General features: G+C 36.4%; 1 protein-coding gene across 1 annotated transcript in view; it reads left to right on the top strand.

Moving 5' to 3' along the window:
- The window catches only part of VAV3 (vav guanine nucleotide exchange factor 3), a 157,698-nt gene that overhangs the window by 82,140 nt on the left and 56,307 nt on the right, over positions 1–19,251 (top strand). The window contains exons 16-17 of the mRNA XM_017834280.1: positions 9,914–10,015; positions 11,845–11,945. Coding sequence (XP_017689769.1) covers positions 9,914–10,015; positions 11,845–11,945 — 203 coding nt within the window. The remainder of the gene's footprint in view (positions 1–9,913; positions 10,016–11,844; positions 11,946–19,251) is intronic.

Raw genomic sequence — 19,251 nt, 5'->3', positions numbered from 1 at the left:
AATGCAGTACGTTTCCAAAAAGTTAACAAGATAATTTCCTTGATCTCAAAAAAGCCACTCATCATATGATCAAATAAGCAAATTTCCTAGCAAATTCTTAGAAGTCGTGCTTTCTTGATCAAAAGCACAATTTACTTGTGATATGGTTAATTTAATTATATAACATGTCTTCTTGATGAAGACACTTTGATGTGACAAACCAGAATGTTTGAGTATTAGCATATGGAGAATTGATTGATTGATTATTTCAGTAAATAGCATCTTCAAAGATGATTCTGAAATATAACAGCCTTGCTGGAACAGAGAAAATGAATTAGCTGTAAGTAATCAGCATTGCTTCTGAGAAGAGAAGGTAAATAAGAAGCTGAAAATCATTCCTCGTGAAACGGCATTACTCACCTCTAGTGAGAGTATACCTTAGGAATGCCATTTTTTTTCTTCACCTTTTTTGGTAAATAATAAAATCCTTGTACAGATTCAAAAAGGAATATTTATTAGTGGTTTTCTGTCTGCCCTCTTATTTTGTTATTATGCAAATGCCTTTCCGATAGATGACAGCGTGTTGTATCAAGTGATCAGTTGAAATGGTCGTAGTTGCACTGAGCCAAAATGTTTCAAGTGGAGAGTGAACATAGTGCAAATGTGAGGCTGGTTCTGCTGCTTGTGGGGAGTGGGATTCTAAGGGCAGATCTGCTGCGTACCAGAGCAGGGAGTGAAGTTGAACATATCTGGGGACCAACTTTGCGTGCAAGTCTTCATATGAGGTTTGGCTGAGAGCTTTTAGTTTTGTTTGATAGTAACATACATGGTTTTCTGTTTCTTCTACTGTCTGGGTTATTACTCAAAACATATGTGACAATTGCTATGTAGTATTGCTAGTAAAATTTTCAAAAAATTTCTGAGATACTTAGTACCAGTTGTCATGGCTAAATTTTAGGGTGGTTAAAATTTTAAAACGAGGTCACTTTGGCACAAACTGAGAAATTTAACTTAGGATGTCTTCATAAGTAATTTCTGTAAGCAACTAATAACTTAGAAATACTTATGTTAGATCTAGGTTTATTGATGCATTTTCTGCAGTGATGTCGATTATTAGTACAATAAAAAAATCTGGAATGCAGATTTTCAGTGTCCTGAGGTATTAACCTGTGCCATTTTCTTTATAAGCTATACTGCATGAATACAGCATCAGATTTCATGTCACATACACTTGAAAATGATCTTCAGCAGTTCGTGCTCAGGGTGTCCATAATTCTGAACAGTTCTGTATGAAGCATTTTAAATTATCAGAAGCATAATATGGAGTGCAGAATAATATCAGCTCTGAAATGCAAAGGTCTAACTTGAGGTTGAGAGTTGAGGAGAGTTCAAGGTATTGAGTTTTATTTGAGCTCCCTGTAGTATTTCTTCTTTTAATACTTAAAACAATTGCAATTCATTGCAGACTCTTTATCTGATATTTAGTGCATCTGCTTATTTGTTATGCCTCTGGGCTCACAGGTGGGCATACATATATTAACTATTCTCTAAGGCCAAGTTTTAATCAGGGGAAATGGCTACTCAGTTTCAAATATAATAGATTTTAAAAATGACTGACTTTGCAAGCATGTGCTTACAACTGAACTCTGTGTAATTTCTTGTGCCAGGATTGCATTTCTTGAAGAGACTGATATGGGAAAATGATCTTCAAAACCTGACCTAAATAGCATTTCTGCAAAAGGGAGTCAAAACCAAAAAGAAGTATCATTAGAACTTCCTTGGGTGTTTTTTCCCTTTTGGGGAGAACTGTCAACCCCAAAGAAAAGGCAGCTGTCTCACCATACTGTTATGCAGAACCTATGACCATTAGACAGCCTGTTCCCAACCCAAGAGCATCTGTATCTGGGCACTTGCTGCTGTTTTATGTCACTCAGAAAACTATTGTGGGATTGCTAGTGTGGGAAGAGAAGGTTCCTCTTCTGTCCAGGCTGACAGTCCCACTGAGCTATGGCAATCTGGAGGAACATCCCTGGGTCTAAATGATACCTGAGAGGTTTGTCATCAATCCTCTGAGCAGAATTTATGTCTCTTCAGTGCTTACAATGCCTTTGCTTTCTTTGTATCTAACAGAAGTGATCTACTCAACAGTCTTGGTCAGCACCTGCTTTTGCTGATTCTGTGTCTTGTTTTGCAGCCAATTTTCTTTTGAAAGGAGTTTTCTTGATCTGTTTGCAAAGGGTTACTTTTGCATTTTTATTTTGTGTGAAGTATTCTTTCTTTTCCTGTATCTTTTGTGATTCCTGCAATTAAGTGGGTATGTGCTTTTTGTGGTGGAAAAATGGTGTGCATATATCCAAGGAATATCAAATGTTTTTCAGGGTTTTTTTCCCCCTCCTGTAATACCTATCCCCTTCCAGTTTAAGAAAACAATAAATTTAGTTTAAAAGTACTTGAAGTTTGCAAAGGAGAAGTTGAGTTTTTAATTAAGTACTCCAGAGCAGCAATTCTTCTACAGTAATTGAAATGTTTTTAATGGGTATAAACAACACATTTTCAGTGGCCTAGACCCAGGGAGGGAGGGGAAATCTTAGAGGTCCTAATGGCTGAAGTCAAACTAATGTTGAAAAGCTGCCAGAGAAGCAATTAAAAGAAATGGTCCTCAAAATACATCAAGAAGGAGAGAAGAACAGGTGGAAGACAGCGTTGGACCTTGCAGGTTTTTTAGACTATAGTTTATAACTGGTAGCATTAAATGCAATAGTAAGTAGATTTGTAATAGAAGAAAGAGGAGAATTCTTCTTTGTGCTGTGTTCTGAAGTCTCTTTTGTTTAACTCCTTGAAGGAAGTGAAGCCACAAGATGGTAGATTTCCAGTGCTCTGTGCTGCTGGATGCCTTCTTTTTGCCTGTCCAGTGCTATGAGATTGACATCCGTATCCAGGAGCTAAAGGGTCCATATTCTATTTTCTTCTACTCTTTGCATTTTCATAAGGCCATTTTTTCTCTTTTGTACACTTTTTTCCCAGTAAAGGCTGTGTGGTTTGTGTTTTATTATCCCAGTAAAGGCTGTGTGGTTTGCGTTTTATTAATTTCCTATTTAATATTTAAACTTGCTGTAAGGATTTAATTAATCTGACCAACGTAATACTTCATTTTGTAAATTATATTTTTGTTAGATTCGTTGACAACCAGTAAGCTTTCAGTAATATGTCCACACAAGAAAAACTAGAGACAATAGTTCTTAGTCTCTTGAAATATCTGAATGGCAAAACATCCAAGGGAAGATGTACTCAGTATGTCAGAATTTATGAAATAAGATTTTTTTCATTGTTTGTATATTTAGAAATATGTCCTTTCTGGAAATGAAGACTGAAATTTTAATATGTTTATTCTCCACCTGGGAAAATAGGGGGAAGGAGCTCTTAGCCCTTTATTTATTCTTTTGGGATACATCTGTAGTAATTACATATATAGTACATAAGATTGAGTTTTGTGGCTGAAAGTTTAGTAGTTTGCCTGTTGCATTTTATTTTGTAAGCCTTAATTGTGTAGAGGAAGTTTAACTGACAGTAAAAGAAAACATGTTTGTGCCCACCCCACTGAAGATATTGCAATACAATTAATTTATTTAGTCCAACCTGTTGTGAAAGGCACTCTGTTTAGTTTTTCTGGTAGGAAACAAGCATGTAAGAACGCTGATAAAAACCTAAATTGTTGCTCTGAGGGAGCCAAATGCCTGTTGGATGCTATTGCTCTTCAGACACATTCTGATCATAATGTTTTCTCATCAGAATATGATTTTGATTAAGTAAAGAAGTGACAGTAGCAAATCTTATCTAAGCTACTTGATATTAGTGACGTTCATTGCAGCATGCACCTTGGCAACATGTCAGACTGAAGGTAATCAAAGTTCAGTTTTGAAAAATGGGGTATAGAATTTACACTGGTGAATATGTCAAGATTGCCAAGGTTCACTGCTTTATTTTGACTTCAGTCAAATCTTTTTATTGTGACATGTTTGTGTCTTGAGGGTTAAGAATGACTTGAAGCCTTTGATGTGCTATTCCAGCCTCAAGTATTAGAAAACTGTAGTTTAAACTGTTTCATTTTACTCAAATGCACAATTATTTTAATGTTTTGAGGTTGGATAGTTGAGAGAATTTATTCCTTATTCTATAGGCATAGAAATAAGCAATTCTGACAACACAATTTTGGGCCATCCTATATCATTACTCCGTGGTCAGCTGTGCCATTAATCTAGGCAAAGATGATTGCTAGAATGAATTCTGACTGCAAAAGCTTGTGGGGGACTGTTGATACCCCGACACTTTCTGACACCATTTATAAAGGTGTTGCATTATGTGGGTGGCTGATGAGATTGGCCTTTGATCAATTTACTCTTCTGAGAAGTAAGAGTCAGTAGAAAAAAGTGGCACTGCAAATGTGGAGGGAATATTTTTAAAAGAGGAATATTTCACATGCACGAGGAGTGCTCCAAAGTCTGTGGTATCAAGGGCAACTGAAAAAGATACCTGGATAATTTTTTTCTTTACTGAACTCTGCAAACTTTACAGACAAAGGGTTTGTTCAGAGATATGGGATTGACTGAAGGAGGTGGTCATTCTGCTCCTTGCACAGTCGCTCCGATGGCTGATGCAGAGACAAGAATTGTGTGTCCGAGTGACGGAGACTGGCAAGATAAGCACCTCCAGGTCTCTGGGTTGGTGGTGTAGCAGTGAATTGGTCCCAGTGGGACTAATATTCTGCAGGTAACTTGGAAAGAGAAAGCTTTGTTCAAAAGGCTCAGGGGCAGCCCAAGGACATCACTGTAGTGACTGGAGTAAATGTGGTTATGGGGATCCAGCACTGTGCAGGAGAGGGCACTCGTGGTTGTCCCTTACAAAAACTCTAGTGCTGAATGGAGAAGAGGATTGGAAAAATTGTCCTAATAACAGATTCATGATGACATTTTGTCTCTGCTAGAGTGTTAAAACAGCCTGGTGAAAAAGTAAAAGAGAGAAAGGGAAACTACTTTTGACTCCCTACATTGCTGTTGCTTGTAAAAATAACAGACAGTTTTACCATAAAATGAGGAATGTGTTCTCTGTCATTATTTACCTGAGATTAAGTATTTCTGGTGTATGGGTGTCTTCCTGCTCTGGACACTTGTCAAGATCGTTTGACAGCAGAAATAGAGGAAACATTTCATTTGCTGCTGGGGGCATCCTATGATAGAAGTTGTGGTTGGAGTGACTGGGGAGTCTGCAAGAGGGCTTGACTATTCCACTGTGATGGGGAAGGAACCTGGTTTAAACCCAAATTAGATTTTCTTAATTGCTTCAATATATTTGAAATTTGATAAGAATCGTATGTGGGTTCCTTTTATTTTTTAGTTCCCCAACAAGAAATTCTTCTTTTAAAGAGGAAAATATTCGTAGTATTATGCTCAAAATTAATGTTAACATAATATTCAGCTTTTTTTTTTTTTTCTATGTCTTCCAGTGTACCCACAGGTTGGGAAGTAGAAGGGAAAAGATTTGAGAAAGATGAAATGTTCTGTTTACTGTGTTGTGAGAGCTCTGGTCTGTGTTCTGTGTGTCAGTGTAAGGCTTGCATGCTGTAACTAAACGAGCTTCTCTAGGGTTGGACATGGCTATGGAAAGTTGTATGCTATGTCATGACATTTTTTTCATTGACATAATCAGTTTTATTTACTGTATTTAAAAACTCAAAACATAGGATGTGATACTCAGTGTGGAAGCTTTTGTGGAAAAAAATTTCCTATGGTCCTTGTGGTGTTTGGACTTACGCAGTTGCAGATGAGTTGAGCTCGATCTCTAGTTAGAAACTTGCATGTGTGCAAGTTTGTTATTTTTCCATTACTTTTTATTTGCTGAAAAGAAAACATATTGAAAACTAAAATATCAACCCCCTAGATTCATCAAGTTTCGGGCTTTACATTGAAAGAGTTGCAGTTTGATATATACTGTGCAGTGTCTTGTCTCAGACTTGGCTGATACGATGGGTATTGTGACTGCAGAACTGGATGTGCCACAGTGCAGCGTTAGTGATCAGGTGCTAGAATGTGCAAGAGTTTTCCTGTCCATGGTTAGCACTGCAATCTGTGCTTTTCTACAAAGCTTTCCTTATTCCACCTCTACATTTATAGTAGACAGTACACATTCTTTTTATTTTTATGGATTTTGTTGTATCATTATTTATCTTTCTTTCTTGTGCCTCACTTTACAGCACTCTTTCTTCAGAGGAAGCATACAATTTCTTATTTTGCACTGTTCTTTTCTAGTGCCTTTATCAGGGTATTAATAACTGGAAACTGCATCCTCATAACTCTGAGTGCTTTTTTTGGAGCAGTGATTAAATGCCTTGTCTAACAGGAATCAACTGATAACAGTGCATCTAAATGTTAATATTTTTAGTATATTATTTCTTCAGAAAGAGAATAATGAGATAATGGATACAATACTGATCTTTTTGAGATGTGATGGACTCTGAAATTTGAGAATATAGTTTCCTGACATGTAAACTGAAATCAAGCACGTGACATTTTCCCATTCCTGTTTGACCTCAATCTGAGACAATTAGGATTAACTATCAGAATCAGAAAGGAAGAGACAAAAGAAAACTGTTCTGAGTGGATGCAGAGACATTGTTCATTTTGAGACATCTTCTAAGTCTACACAAAAAGAAAGGCTCAGCAGTAGATTAAGTTTCTTCTCTTGTTGATTCCCTCTTCCTGCACAGGATCCTCCATTATTCGCTGAGGCTCTAGTCCCTTCCAGATCCGTTTAATCTGTGGGTGATGTACTTCAGTGGCATTCTCCTTTGATTCACTAAACTTTTGTTGTTAGGGATTTTTGGGCTTTTCATTTTGGGTGATGTGTCTTTGGGGGGAAAAAAGGGGATAAATTATATCTTTTCAGTGGCAGAAGAAAGGGCTAGCAAAATTGAAAAGGTCCTTTTGGTTTATGAATAGTTTCTGGGTGCTCCTAAAAGAGATACTCAGGCTCATGTCTTTAAAGAAAAAAAAAAAAAGCCATTTTACAGGATCTTTGTGGCAGCTTGGCCTTATCCAAAAAGGAAATACATGAAGTTAGATCTTGGTGAATTGATAGTGAATATGAAAGATATGTAGGTGGTGAAGAAAGAAAAGTTTTTTTTAGATAGGGAATTCTTTGAAGTAATTGCTAGTATCTTCAAATTACCAAATTAAAACCTGGTGGGGTTTAAAGAAACTGATGAATTTGCTCTTTGAGACGTTTTTGTGCTCCTTAAGAACTGACTAGTACTTGGAACCAAACTAGTTCTTCTGTAATAGTGGACAAGATAAAATGAAGTTTGCATTCTGTTCACAAGTTTGTGTTGTGTTATGTTTTCAGTTTTGTATTCCTCTACTTATGCAAGTAGGACAAATATATCCCAATTTTAGCACACAGTAGATCAAGTTGAAAATCTGTTGATCTGGATAAAACTTTCCTCTTTTTTGGGGAGATTATATTGTCCAATTTAGGCCATAGGTGCAATAAAACAACTTAGAATGGAAAAAGGTGAAGGGACTTGTGACAGCTCTTCTGTGGGGCATAACTTCATTCTTTGCCATTTTAGCACTATGCTTTTTTCCTCTGAAGAATAATTTTTTCTGTTAAGAACTGTAAAATGAAACTGAATGGCTTTGTAAAATATAAAGAAACTCAAATGTTGCTTTTAATATAAAGAAGAATGAATATGGTGTATCATCTTTGTTCTGTTAATAGGAGTTACATTTTCAGTAGTTCATGCATTTCAATCTTTGTGGAAGATAGCCTGAGAGAAGAATGAAAGAGAATTTTTACATATGGAAGGAAGTTGTGTAGTCATATGCATGTGTTAAACAACTGTCTGTATGAGGCTGTCATTTTTTTCTTTTGATCCACTATGCTTATTATTTTTGAAGATTGATCCTGTTCTAATGAAATGAATGGAATTTTTTCTTTGGTTTGTTCTTGAAAAATGATCAGGTTGTTAGGATTAATTTGATATGCTTTCAGTCTCTGCACATTTTGCTGATACTTTGAATGTGGTTCTGCAAGATACCCTGCTCAGAACCAAATGGTCACTCAAAAAGAGCTTTTGTTGGGAGTGTGAATTCTGTAACTTGTTCTAGGGAGTTCTGAGGATTGTTTAAAGTGTAGCCTAAGAAGTTTTGGCAGCCCCTTGGCAAACACATTGTGAAATACAGGCTCTGCCAAGTTGAGCCTCAAAATAATACTTTTTCTCCTGGTTTAAGAAGTTCTTTTCCTTTTTGAGGTTAATTTTATCCCGATGCCTGTCCCTTCCTGCTGTGAATGGGTCATATGCCATGCCAGTCTCAGTTAGCAGCAGTTGTAGTACTGACATTTTGCATATCATAGCAGAAAGGGAGACACAAGTGAGGTAGTTAAAACAGTACTGATTGTCAGGTTATTCTCAGGCATAAAAGCAAAATCTCATTTGGTTTTTGAGTGCAGTTTCATTTTCAGCACGTTTGTTTTCAGCAGGCAGATTAGAAGACTGACCTTTCTGACACTGGGTACTTAAACAGATTCTTTGAATGTGTTGTTTGTTTTTTTTTTTGTAAGCCTTTTCATTCAGTCCCAGAGAGATTGAAGCTTGCATGGTTATCTGTGTTTCATTGAAGTTTGTGGCTGGTCTGTGTTTTAGTCTAGAAGTTGTTTATAATATGTAAAAATGAAACTTATAAGTATCTCCAACTTTAACGGGTGAATATGTAATTTTGTGTGTCAGAAAAGTTTCTGGGTTTTCCTTTGAGTGCTGTAGATTCTTGCATTCTTACCCTCAGGATTTTTTTTCCTTTATTTAATTCCTATGCATCATGCATTCTTATGTTCTTCCCATAAATATCTGGTGTTTTTCTAGCATCTTAAGCATTCCAATATAAATAATATTTAAAAATACATTAACCCTTGCTATATATATAGTCTTCTCTGATACAGTCTAGGTTAATATTAAATTATAAACCTGGCATTTCAGCATTACTGATTTTGACAGTGTTTAGCTAGTTTGGGGATGTTATTGAATAAAAAAAAAAAGAAGAGAAATCCATTGAAAACGCCTGTTGTCCTACACAGTCTTGGAAATGGGAGGGATGACAGAAAAAAATTAAATAGAATACTTAATAAAATTTAAATAAACCAGGAAACTGGTGCAACAAAATGATCAATGGGTCATTTTTAAATTATACACCTGCTTTTAAAAGGGAGGATAAACAAAACACATGTATAGTAATGGACCAGCGCTTTGTACATAAGTCTGATCTTTGGAAATGAGCCTGCTAATAGAGTCTTGGTATCGTAGTAGTGTGAATAGTGATCTTTTATTTTATTTGTTAAATTTCCTGTGTGTAGCAACAGCTGTACGCATTGAGCAACAGAATTAAAAAAGACTAGCCAAACCCCCGTGAATATTTTCTAATTGCTTTTGAAAACACTCGTGTTATCCAGTATATTGCTGCATAGTTATGACCTAACTGTCCTAAATTTGCTGCTAATGTTTCAAATATGGTGGTTCTCAGGGTGTGAGCTGCTTTTCCTTGTCCATTCACATAACAAAATATTTTTGAGAAGGAAAAGGTGAGCATTCTTTAGGTTCATAAAATGATCCTAGTTTATCAAACAGGAAGTTTGTTTTGGTGTTTAGTTTTGTATTTATTGTGACAGCTAAGGTAGTTACAGGGTATATTTAAGAACTAGGTCTGCATAATGTTATAATTCAGGTTTCATTTCAAGGGGTATGGTAAACTCCATACTTCTGGTTCTTTTCAGTGAAAACCATTAAAGTATAAATAAAACTAACTGTTTGTGGGTTCAGATTTCCTCCTTTGAATGTTGCATTGTGCTCTAGATTTCATTAGTTTAATGCAGATTTTCAAACTTTTTTTAGGTCAAATATACGGCCAGACTATGCGGATACAAGCTTTCATGAGTTCAAAATGCACACCTTCAGTCGTGTGACATCTTGCAAAGTCTGCCAGATGCTTCTAAGGTAAGATTGTAAAGGTTTTCATGAAGTCATACCTAGTGTTTCTTGTTGTATTAGCAAGTTTTTGTAATCAAATTTCCAAATATTAGCAGGAGTGCTGTTAAAAGCTGAAAACATCCAGATGCTTCTCATTTGTCAGAAGATGGCTTTAGCATGGTTCTTATGTAAGAGTAAATGGCAACCATTTTGTACAGTTTTCACCATGATGGCTCTTCCACAGAGTCCCTTGCTGTAGACCAGCAGTTGCAAAGACAGATAGAACATTGTTTCAGAAAATCAAATGATGATGATCCTTATAAATGTTTGCTATGGAGAGATGGAAAATAACTGTGAGGCATTAACAGGCATTTCTGAACCAGATATGTAGACAAATTGAAGACAGATGTTGCAAGGCTGGGTAAGGAATGCTAGCAGATAACTGATGCGTTCATAAACAAGGATTTGTGAGGCCAACAAGCTAAGAAACTCCATGTATTCTGCCTCTTCCCTTTATGTGCAAATATAAAAGCACACATGCTTTTATATTTGTAGTTTCTCATTCATTTTTGAGCTTTTAGGACGTACCATGGTTTTTTTTGTAAAGATGACATGTCCAGTGGTATAAAGGAATGTGTTGACCCCAAATTTCATAGTGTTAAGTTGCAGATGCAAAAGCTTTCTAAATTTTGGCCAGTTCAGGTGCTCATAACTGGTTGCCCAGACAAGTTGTGGATACTCCATCCCTGGAAGTGTTCACGGTCAGGTTGGATGGGGCTTTGAGCATCCCAGTCTAGTGGAAGATGTCCTTGCCCAAGGCAGGAGGAGTTGGAACTAGATAATCTTTAAAGTCCCTTTGAACCCCAACCTTTCTGTGATTCTATGTTGCATATTATTGATATTTCAAAAAATATAACCACAGTATTTTAGCAAGGGCATTTGAGTATGGGTAGTGCTATTGTTAAGCACAGACATGGAATAAAATAACTTCAGGTATGTCCCTCCCTGTCATAGATTTTTTCCTTTAGCAGCCTTTTTCCTGAACAGTTAGACTGACCTGGATTTTCAAAGATTTTTTTTTTTCCTCAAAACAATAAGATCTAAGTGGCTATGAAGAATGGTGCAGGCATTCTAAACTTGAAGACAGGAGGGCTAATTTCTGAATTTGAAGCAGTATAGCTGAGTTATTGTGTCTGTTACTGCACTACCTGCTGTTGCTGAGAAACAGCTCTCTTGCATTCAGGACACAACCCACATGGTGCTGTGTTATTCTCCATACACGTTGCTCGAAGATAGCTTGGGTATCCCCAAGTGCTACCTTGTGGTATATAGACATTTACAGTTATTGGCAGCTCTGAATATTAACTGAAGTGTACCAAGGTATCTATTTTTTAAAAAATGAACAAATTTAAAGTCAGGAATGTTTGCAATATAGCCTATAAACTCCTTAATGCTTAAATATATATTCAAACTTACAACTCTCTTGAAATGGATCTTATTTGTCGTGGTGCCTAGGCAAATCCCCATTGAGATGAAACTAAGTGTAGATCTATAGAAGGATAGATGGATAATGGTACAATTTCAAGTGTACTGTTCCAAAGTTGCTTTGGATTAAATTGAAATGGAGATTGTTATTCTACTAGTAGTCCAAAAGAACTATCTGGTTGTAACTTGTTAGTAGTGGCAAAAAGCAGATGAGCTGCTTGTTTGTCAGTTGTCACTTTTTCTCAAGCCTTTAAGGACTATCATTATGCAGAACAGCAAATGACTTCTAATACCTTCTGCCATGTCTCTTATGTCCTTTATGTGTGGAATTTGTCACCTCTAATGTATCACTACTTAATTTTATTTTACAGGGGAACATTTTATCAAGGCTATTTATGTTCTAAGTGTGGAGCTGGAGCACACAAAGAATGTTTAGGAAGACTAGACAACTGTGGCAGGGCTAATTTAGGTGGTAAGTCATTTTTATTGTTAGAATACCATTTTTAATTAGGACATGAAACTTGTTAGATATAATTAAGGTTTAATTTACTTCTAAGTTGTGTTTATTGTAACATGCATACTTGTGAAACTTCCATTTATAAGCACAATTAGAATTGCATTTACGATTCATAGGGATTTTTATTGCTACTAAATTGAAATGTTAAGAAGCAAGAGAGAACTGTTACAGGTCAAACCCAATTTCTTTGTCAATGTTGTATACAAGAAGGAATTGCTCTCGTTTCAATTGTAGTCTGCTCATACGTAACACCTACTGTACAGGACATCATCTATCATCCTTGTGGTTCTCCCTTTATATCTGTCAATTTTCATATTTTCCTCTCAGTTCCTAAAGCTGTATGCGTTGCCTCAGCTTCCTCTTTCATCTCTTTGGTTTCTATGGTTTCTGTCCACTCACAATATTCACAAAAATGTGATTGATGGCTCTCTACTTCCCACATCTAAGGACTGTTTTTTTTCTTCTTATAATCGATTCCTGTACTCTGTGAGTTTCTTCCCTGACCATTGTCACTTTGCACTTCCCCTGTTATTCTGCTCTTTGGGACCTTCAGGGCTCTTTTGACTTCAATTATCATTTGGCCTCCTTCAAATGACTCAAAAAATTTGACATCTTCCCTTTCTGCTCAGTATTGTACCTGTAAATTTTTCTGACATCTTCTGGATCTCCCCCTGCTAATGCTAAATGTTAGCCCTCATCTTTGGCCACTCCTTCCCTTCCCTGTACCTATGCATTTGGTGGCAGTGAGTTTGTTACACTATAGCTAGTTAGTCATGTAATTGTACTGCTATTTGTGACTCTTCCCTCTATGCCTTTTTTTTGATTGTGTTTGAAAGAGAATTCAATTTTGTATATGCTGGGGGAGTTTCTAGTCCTTCTCACTTCTCTAAAACATGCACATTCCTTTTCACAAACTATTATGAAATAACTGTGTAGTTTCTCATGTCTCACCTCACATAAGCTACAGCAATCCCTTCCATTGGGTTATTTTCTTTTTGACATTAGTATCTACAATCTTTGCAAAATGCTGTTGCAGAGATAATCTTTCTTCCACTGCTTGAATTACATGATGACTTCATCCACTGTTCTTTACTAAGCTGCTGCTTCAAGATTTCAACTGTGGCTTGCTGTTCTTTTCAATATAAGCTTGTTTCTGTCTTTGTCCCTGTTTGCATCACTTCCTGACTTTTACTTGGCTTTTGGCTCGCAGTGCTGTTTACCTGCATCATTCTTTCATGAAATCAACAGGATGGCAGGTATTGACTTTTGCTGCTGTCAGTGAACTTCTTTTTTCTCAGCTGCTTTTCTGTACTGGAGATCTTCCATGCTGTCCTCCAAGTTTGGACTCTTTAAAAATAATCTTTTGTAGATCTAAAAATCATTACAGCAATTACAGTATTTGTGATTGAGATCCTTTTTGGAACATAGTTTTTTCACTGAACCTTCTACAGATATTATAAAGACAATAAATATGTAAAATTATTTAAAAATTGAATGTTTTAAAGCAATTGCATTTAAATTATAGAGTGGAAAAATAAACACATTGTTCTTCACTGGAGAACTATCTTCTGTGGTATAAACCACCCCTACTTCTGCGTTTTTCCTTTCCTTTTAATATCACTTCTGTAGTTTTTATTTTAATTGGATAGCTGGCACCCCGGGGGAGCAGGAGTTTGTCTTTCTATTCCTCTGTAAATATCTGTGGACACATATGGTGCAACATGTATCAGGTCTAGGTAATAAAAGGTCTGATTTCTCGCAATTTTCCTGTATACTTAAGCAATGCTGTGCACTTCATAGAGAGAACAAAATAACAACAACAAAATCACATTTCTCCTTCTTTGTAAGTGGAATAAATTATAATTTTAAAAATTTAAAGGAGCGGAATGTTATTTTTGATTTTACTTTAAATCATCTTCCTGATATTTGTAAAATGATAGTGCTCTGAAAATTGGAAGCAACTGGTTTGTTAAGATACTGTTTTGTGTTACATGTTTTGCTTATATCCAGGTGTTCTGCTCTTGGTGCTCTCTTCAAACTTCGCTTTCTCTTCTCAGTCTATTTTTTCTTCTATTCAAAGGCTCCCAGATTCCTGTAGCTCTAGTCTAAGACAGGAGAGTTGTGGTCTTCTATGTGCTCATGAGGCAGAAGGACAGCAGCCTTTCCTTACAGCCTGCTCTGAGATCATAGCTGCTAAAATGAACTCTAAATTACAGCTGCTGCCATAATTCTCTCTTGCTTTATCAATTAATGAGGATGGAAAGGACAAAGGGCTTTGCTTACTTGCCTGAAAATGTGTCATCCCTCCACCTGATAGAGGGACTCTGACCAGAGAGTAGGAAGGAAAATCCTCAGATTTTTCCCTACTGTTTTCTACTTTAACTCTTTATTTACCTTTTGAAAGAAAGAAGTGTTGATTCAGCAGTGCTGCCCATTCATAATGTGCACAGAGTAAGGAAAGGTTTTAGGAGGAGCTTTACCATTTTCTGCTTGCCTATGTGGCCAAGAAAGGAAAGGGACAATTCAGACTCTGAAATATTGGTTACTGCAACTTGAGTAGGAATTGTTTTCCAGCTGTGCTGAGAAATGAGGTCTCCCATAAGTTACTTGCTGTGCCTGCTAAGTTATGAAATATTACTAAAGGAATGCAGACATAAAGACATCATGTAAAATTCAGTATTTTCACTGCATTTTGTGCAAAAAGTAGGCTCTACATGCACAAAATTTTAACCTGGTTTTAATTTTGAGTATTTTTTTTAAATATTTAGAGAAATTAATTTATTATAAATGTATTTTTTTTAACGGTGTCATTTGTTGCTTCTCTGAGAAATCAACAGAGGTGGCCTGAGAGTGCTATTAGATAAGAAATTGTGGAGCATAGCTGGAAGGCTTGTAGCAAAATGCCAGGAACACTTATTGTATTGCTGTATTTGGATTTTTTTTCTTTTTGTTTATTTGTTTCTAAGGGACTATTTCAGCCTCTTTCACAGGGTTTAATGGACATGAAACACAATTATCCCTTTGGGAAACTGGAGATTATTATTCCGCAGTCCTGTGGTATTAGTTATGGCCACAGACTTGGAATATGTGTGTGTGTGTGTAGATATATGTGTTTTCTGTTTAATCTGGTGTTCTGTCATTCTGCCAGTGCCATTCCAGATGCTTCACAGCAAAGTGCAAATCCTTCGTGTGGTAGACAATGCCTGGGAATGATGTTCCTTGCTTGATCCTGTTACATTTTCTTTCTATCTTTTTTGGTGTTTGAAGAGTTTTTAGGTCTTGTTAATACTTTGGCATAGATCTTTCCTGTTTAGAAGTATTTAACTCAACAAATGTTAGAACAGTGAGTTCTCTATGCAGCACTTCTCACCTAGGGTTTTTGTGAGAAGAGTCAATAGAAGTCTTGACTGACTGCTTCTCTATGATAAATTATTTTATAACTTCTCGTGACCTCTTAATAGTATACTCTCTGAACTCAGTAGCTTCTTTTTTTGTTAACTTTTCATAAGTGGAATTTCTTGTATGCTTCAAATAATTTTCATTCCCATTCTGTAGACCTCTTGTATTTCTAGACGTCTATTTGAAAAGAGGTGATCAGAGTTCAAAACACTGCAATGGGAATATACCATTAGGTTTGTCAAAGGCATTTGAGTTTTCCTCAGCATCTTCTGGTTTTGTACAGTTTGAGATTGTTTTCTTTATAGACCACTGAGCAGATGCTTTTTGCTAGCCTTTCTGAAATGATACTTAGAACCTCCCTGAGTGGATTAAATCTCTTTATATTTCATTCCGAGTTGCAGTTTGTGAAAATTCTAAAGAGAGACATCCAAAGACAGATGAAACCTTTTGAATGACAAAATTATTAAGTGTCAGATTTAGATGATACACTTATGAGAGAAACATTGACAAAATCTGAAGATAAATTGCTGTGTTCTCATGCTATACACAAATGTATGCCAGTTCTTCAGATGTTTTGCTTCAAAGAAGGCCAGTTCAGCAGACTGTAGAAATTGTAGTGATAAAAGATGCAGAGTTAATTAGTTGAATTAATAAAAAGAACAAAATGTCTGCATTTAGCCCTTGGATTTTCTTGGTTGCTGTTCCTGCCCTTGTTGCTGTAAATCAGCAGTGCTGGTTGAAGTCTTCTATGTTTGTTTCTGTCGTTATTGATTTAACATCCCCCCCCCTTAAATTTTGTCCTGTGCATGCTCAAGTAGTCCTCTACATTTGCATGTATTTTACTGTTTTCCTTATCACTTAGTCTTTCTGTGAGTTGAAATCCTCTATGCCCCCTCTTTTTTTTCCCTAATGTTCTGATGGACTCCTTCGAGTCTGATTGCACAGTCTTAAACACAAGACTTTATGAAATCCTTAAACACAAGGATTTTAAAATGGATGCACATATTTCTCTGACAGGCCAGGACATATGTGTTGTTATTTTCTCTGGCGGCTGATGAGGAGGTCTCCTTTCCCATGCTGCCTCTTCTGGCTTCTCAGCTGCATTCCTCTCTCTTCTTTCATGGCACAAGACAATTTGACTTATCTGGTGATGCTTTTCCACTAGTTGGAAGGGTTAACAATTGGGAATGGTTAAGAGTGACACAGCTTTAGTAGACAAAAGGAGAAGCTGTATCCCTTATTCCCACTTCTATTGTATAGGTTGTTCTGTGCCCCTTGCAGTTCCTTCAGAGGCTTCAGGACTGATAAAACAGAATCACTCTGCACAGAACATACTGCAGAACTGTAGTCTGTTTCCTAGTCTAAACCAGCAAAATTAACAATTCATTTTTATTTTCAGACTGGAATTTTTCCAAGTCCATCCAATTATATTGAATTAAGTATTCTCAGGCAAATGTTTGCTGGTTCTACACACTATTGAATATCTCAATTAGAGAAACCTCCTATAACAGTTCTAGAATCTGAAAATATTTTGAATATTTTAAATATAGTGCCACACCCACAACATTTTCTTCTTTATATTGCTTTTCCCAGGGAGTGTTAGAGACATGTCTCATCAGGTCATAAATGGATTCAAAAAACACGAACAGGTCACTTTTGTAGTAAATTTTAGTTAACTTATGCATGATTTCTATCTTGTTCAGATAATTCCATTTGAAAAAGTACTGTATTTCCTTAGGTGGAAAAGAAGTTTCTTCCACTGTATGATGAACTTGAAAGAAAAAATGTTGCCATATGAATGGGTTAAGTTTAGAGTTGCTTTCATGTGGTAATGTATATGCCCAATAATGTAGTCCATGCTGTTTATGTAATAATTGCTTGCTACAGCACATTAGAGATTATTCATGAAAACCGTGGGGTCTTGACAGCTAAAAAGAAACCAGCAGCTTTCACTGTTTACGTTTTTGCTGACTTGATCAATAGTTGCAAAGTTGCTGGCTTTCCTCCAAGCCTTCCACGTCAACTGAATTGACAAGTAAGTGCTCAAATCACAGAAAGTTCATTGGAGTTATGCCACTTTTTTAAAAACTGCAGCAAAGGTTGAGCTGTACTGTTTAACTATCGATTCTTGCTCAACCTGAACAAAAGCTGCTTAGGGGGCTTGATATTTTTCAGGGTCCTACACTAAGATACATCTAGGTCACATTTCTAATTTTGTTCTGATTATGCAATGACTGGCTAAGTGACTGGAAAGGAATAGGTAGTCCCACAGCTCCTTCCAAGTGACTTACTTTGCAGTTCCCACGCTTTAAATATTTTGAGCTTTCTTTTAAAATAGAAAGGTGAGTAGTTTATTACGTAACCTTTTTGTTTACTCTCCATGTAGTTAGCATCTAAATCCAGTTGCACTGTTGCATCCCTGAGGAGCAGTTTATTCCCATTTTCTGATCTCCCTCCCTCACTTACTGAGGCCAGCTGCTGCTCTTATTGCTTCTGTAGTAAAATATAATTATCAAAATGTGACCCAGTGGCAACATTGCCTCAGTGAATAAACAAAAAAACCCCCAAAACTGTGCTATGACATTGAAGTAGCTGGCTGTCAGAACTGAGGACCCACTCGATAATTTCATTGGCAAATTGGTAATGAGCAGGAACTTGAATTAAAGTTGTCACGTGTAAAATATCTGCTGATGGGTATCTGCAGACATTACATTCTTTTTTTCTAAAAATAGAAATGAGGGTTTTCTTGCTTTTGTACTTGTGCAGCGTTTGAGAAAAAAGGTATTTTGTCAGGAAACAATTCACAGAATTCAATACGAATTCTGAAATATGAGAGTATTTGAACTGTGTTGAAATAACAAGACAAGAATGTCTTACTTTTGAATAGGCTTTTATGTGGAAATACAAATACTGGATATTTTTTCAATTACTGAAGTGTTGATAGTGAAGCCACAAATGGTGTTTTGGTCCATCAGTGTTGGTCTTCTTTTTAATCCGAGTCTCCCACCTCCCTTTTAATGAAATTTATTTTGCGTGACTTATCAGGAATATTTATTACCTTCCTGTGTAGTTATTTCTTGAATCCAGATATTCAGTTATTTAACAGTTACCACAGAGTTTCTTAATTATTTATTATGAAAACTGCTGGGATGTTCTGATGGGATGCTCTGATCAGATGGAACTCATTGATCTAGCTGGGTTTGGGGTATTTCCTAGAGATACAAATAATATTCAACAGCAACCTTTAAAAATCAGATTCATTCACTCCCACTGGAGGATAAATGACATTTCCATTTTAGTATTTTGATAATAGATCTGCTAAAATAAACATAGACTTTTTTTTTTTTAAAGGAAAAAAAAACAAAAAGAAAAAAACCTCCCTGAGTCTGGATTTGAAGTTTTGGCCTCCTTTGCAAGTCCTTACCTCTTTGACTTCTCTTCATTTGAAGTCATTCATAATACTGAGATCAAACATTCAAAAAAGGTGGTTTTATTCGTATTTTGGCAAAAAATTTTTAAAAGGCATGTCAAATTGTGAAATACCAAAATTGTATTGAATTTCAGCAGTACTTTGGCAACTAATTCCCTCAGGCTTCTTAGAAAATCTGAATAGACTATCTGCATCTCCTCCTTTGGGCAGGCTTATTTTCCTTCTCTTTGCTCACTATAAAAATGCAAATTAATACTTTTGGAAAGGTTATAATCATAAAAGCGTTTTCTGTGGATGACCAGATGAGGTGTCTTTGGTGTACTGTGAGAGGGGAAGCAGTGACTGAAGGTGTACGTGAGAAGAGCTCTGCCAGTGGTAAAGGCTGTGCTTGCCTGGCCCGGCCCAGCGTCCGCAGCTGGGGTGTTTGGTCTG

This window comes from Lepidothrix coronata, unplaced genomic scaffold (assembly GCF_001604755.1).
Source record: "Lepidothrix coronata isolate B3197 unplaced genomic scaffold, Lepidothrix_coronata-1.0 Scaffold231, whole genome shotgun sequence".
Taxonomy (NCBI): Eukaryota; Metazoa; Chordata; class Aves; order Passeriformes; family Pipridae; genus Lepidothrix; species Lepidothrix coronata.
The sequence above is the reverse complement of the archived record's forward strand: the minus strand, read 5'-3'. Positions and strand labels throughout refer to the sequence as shown.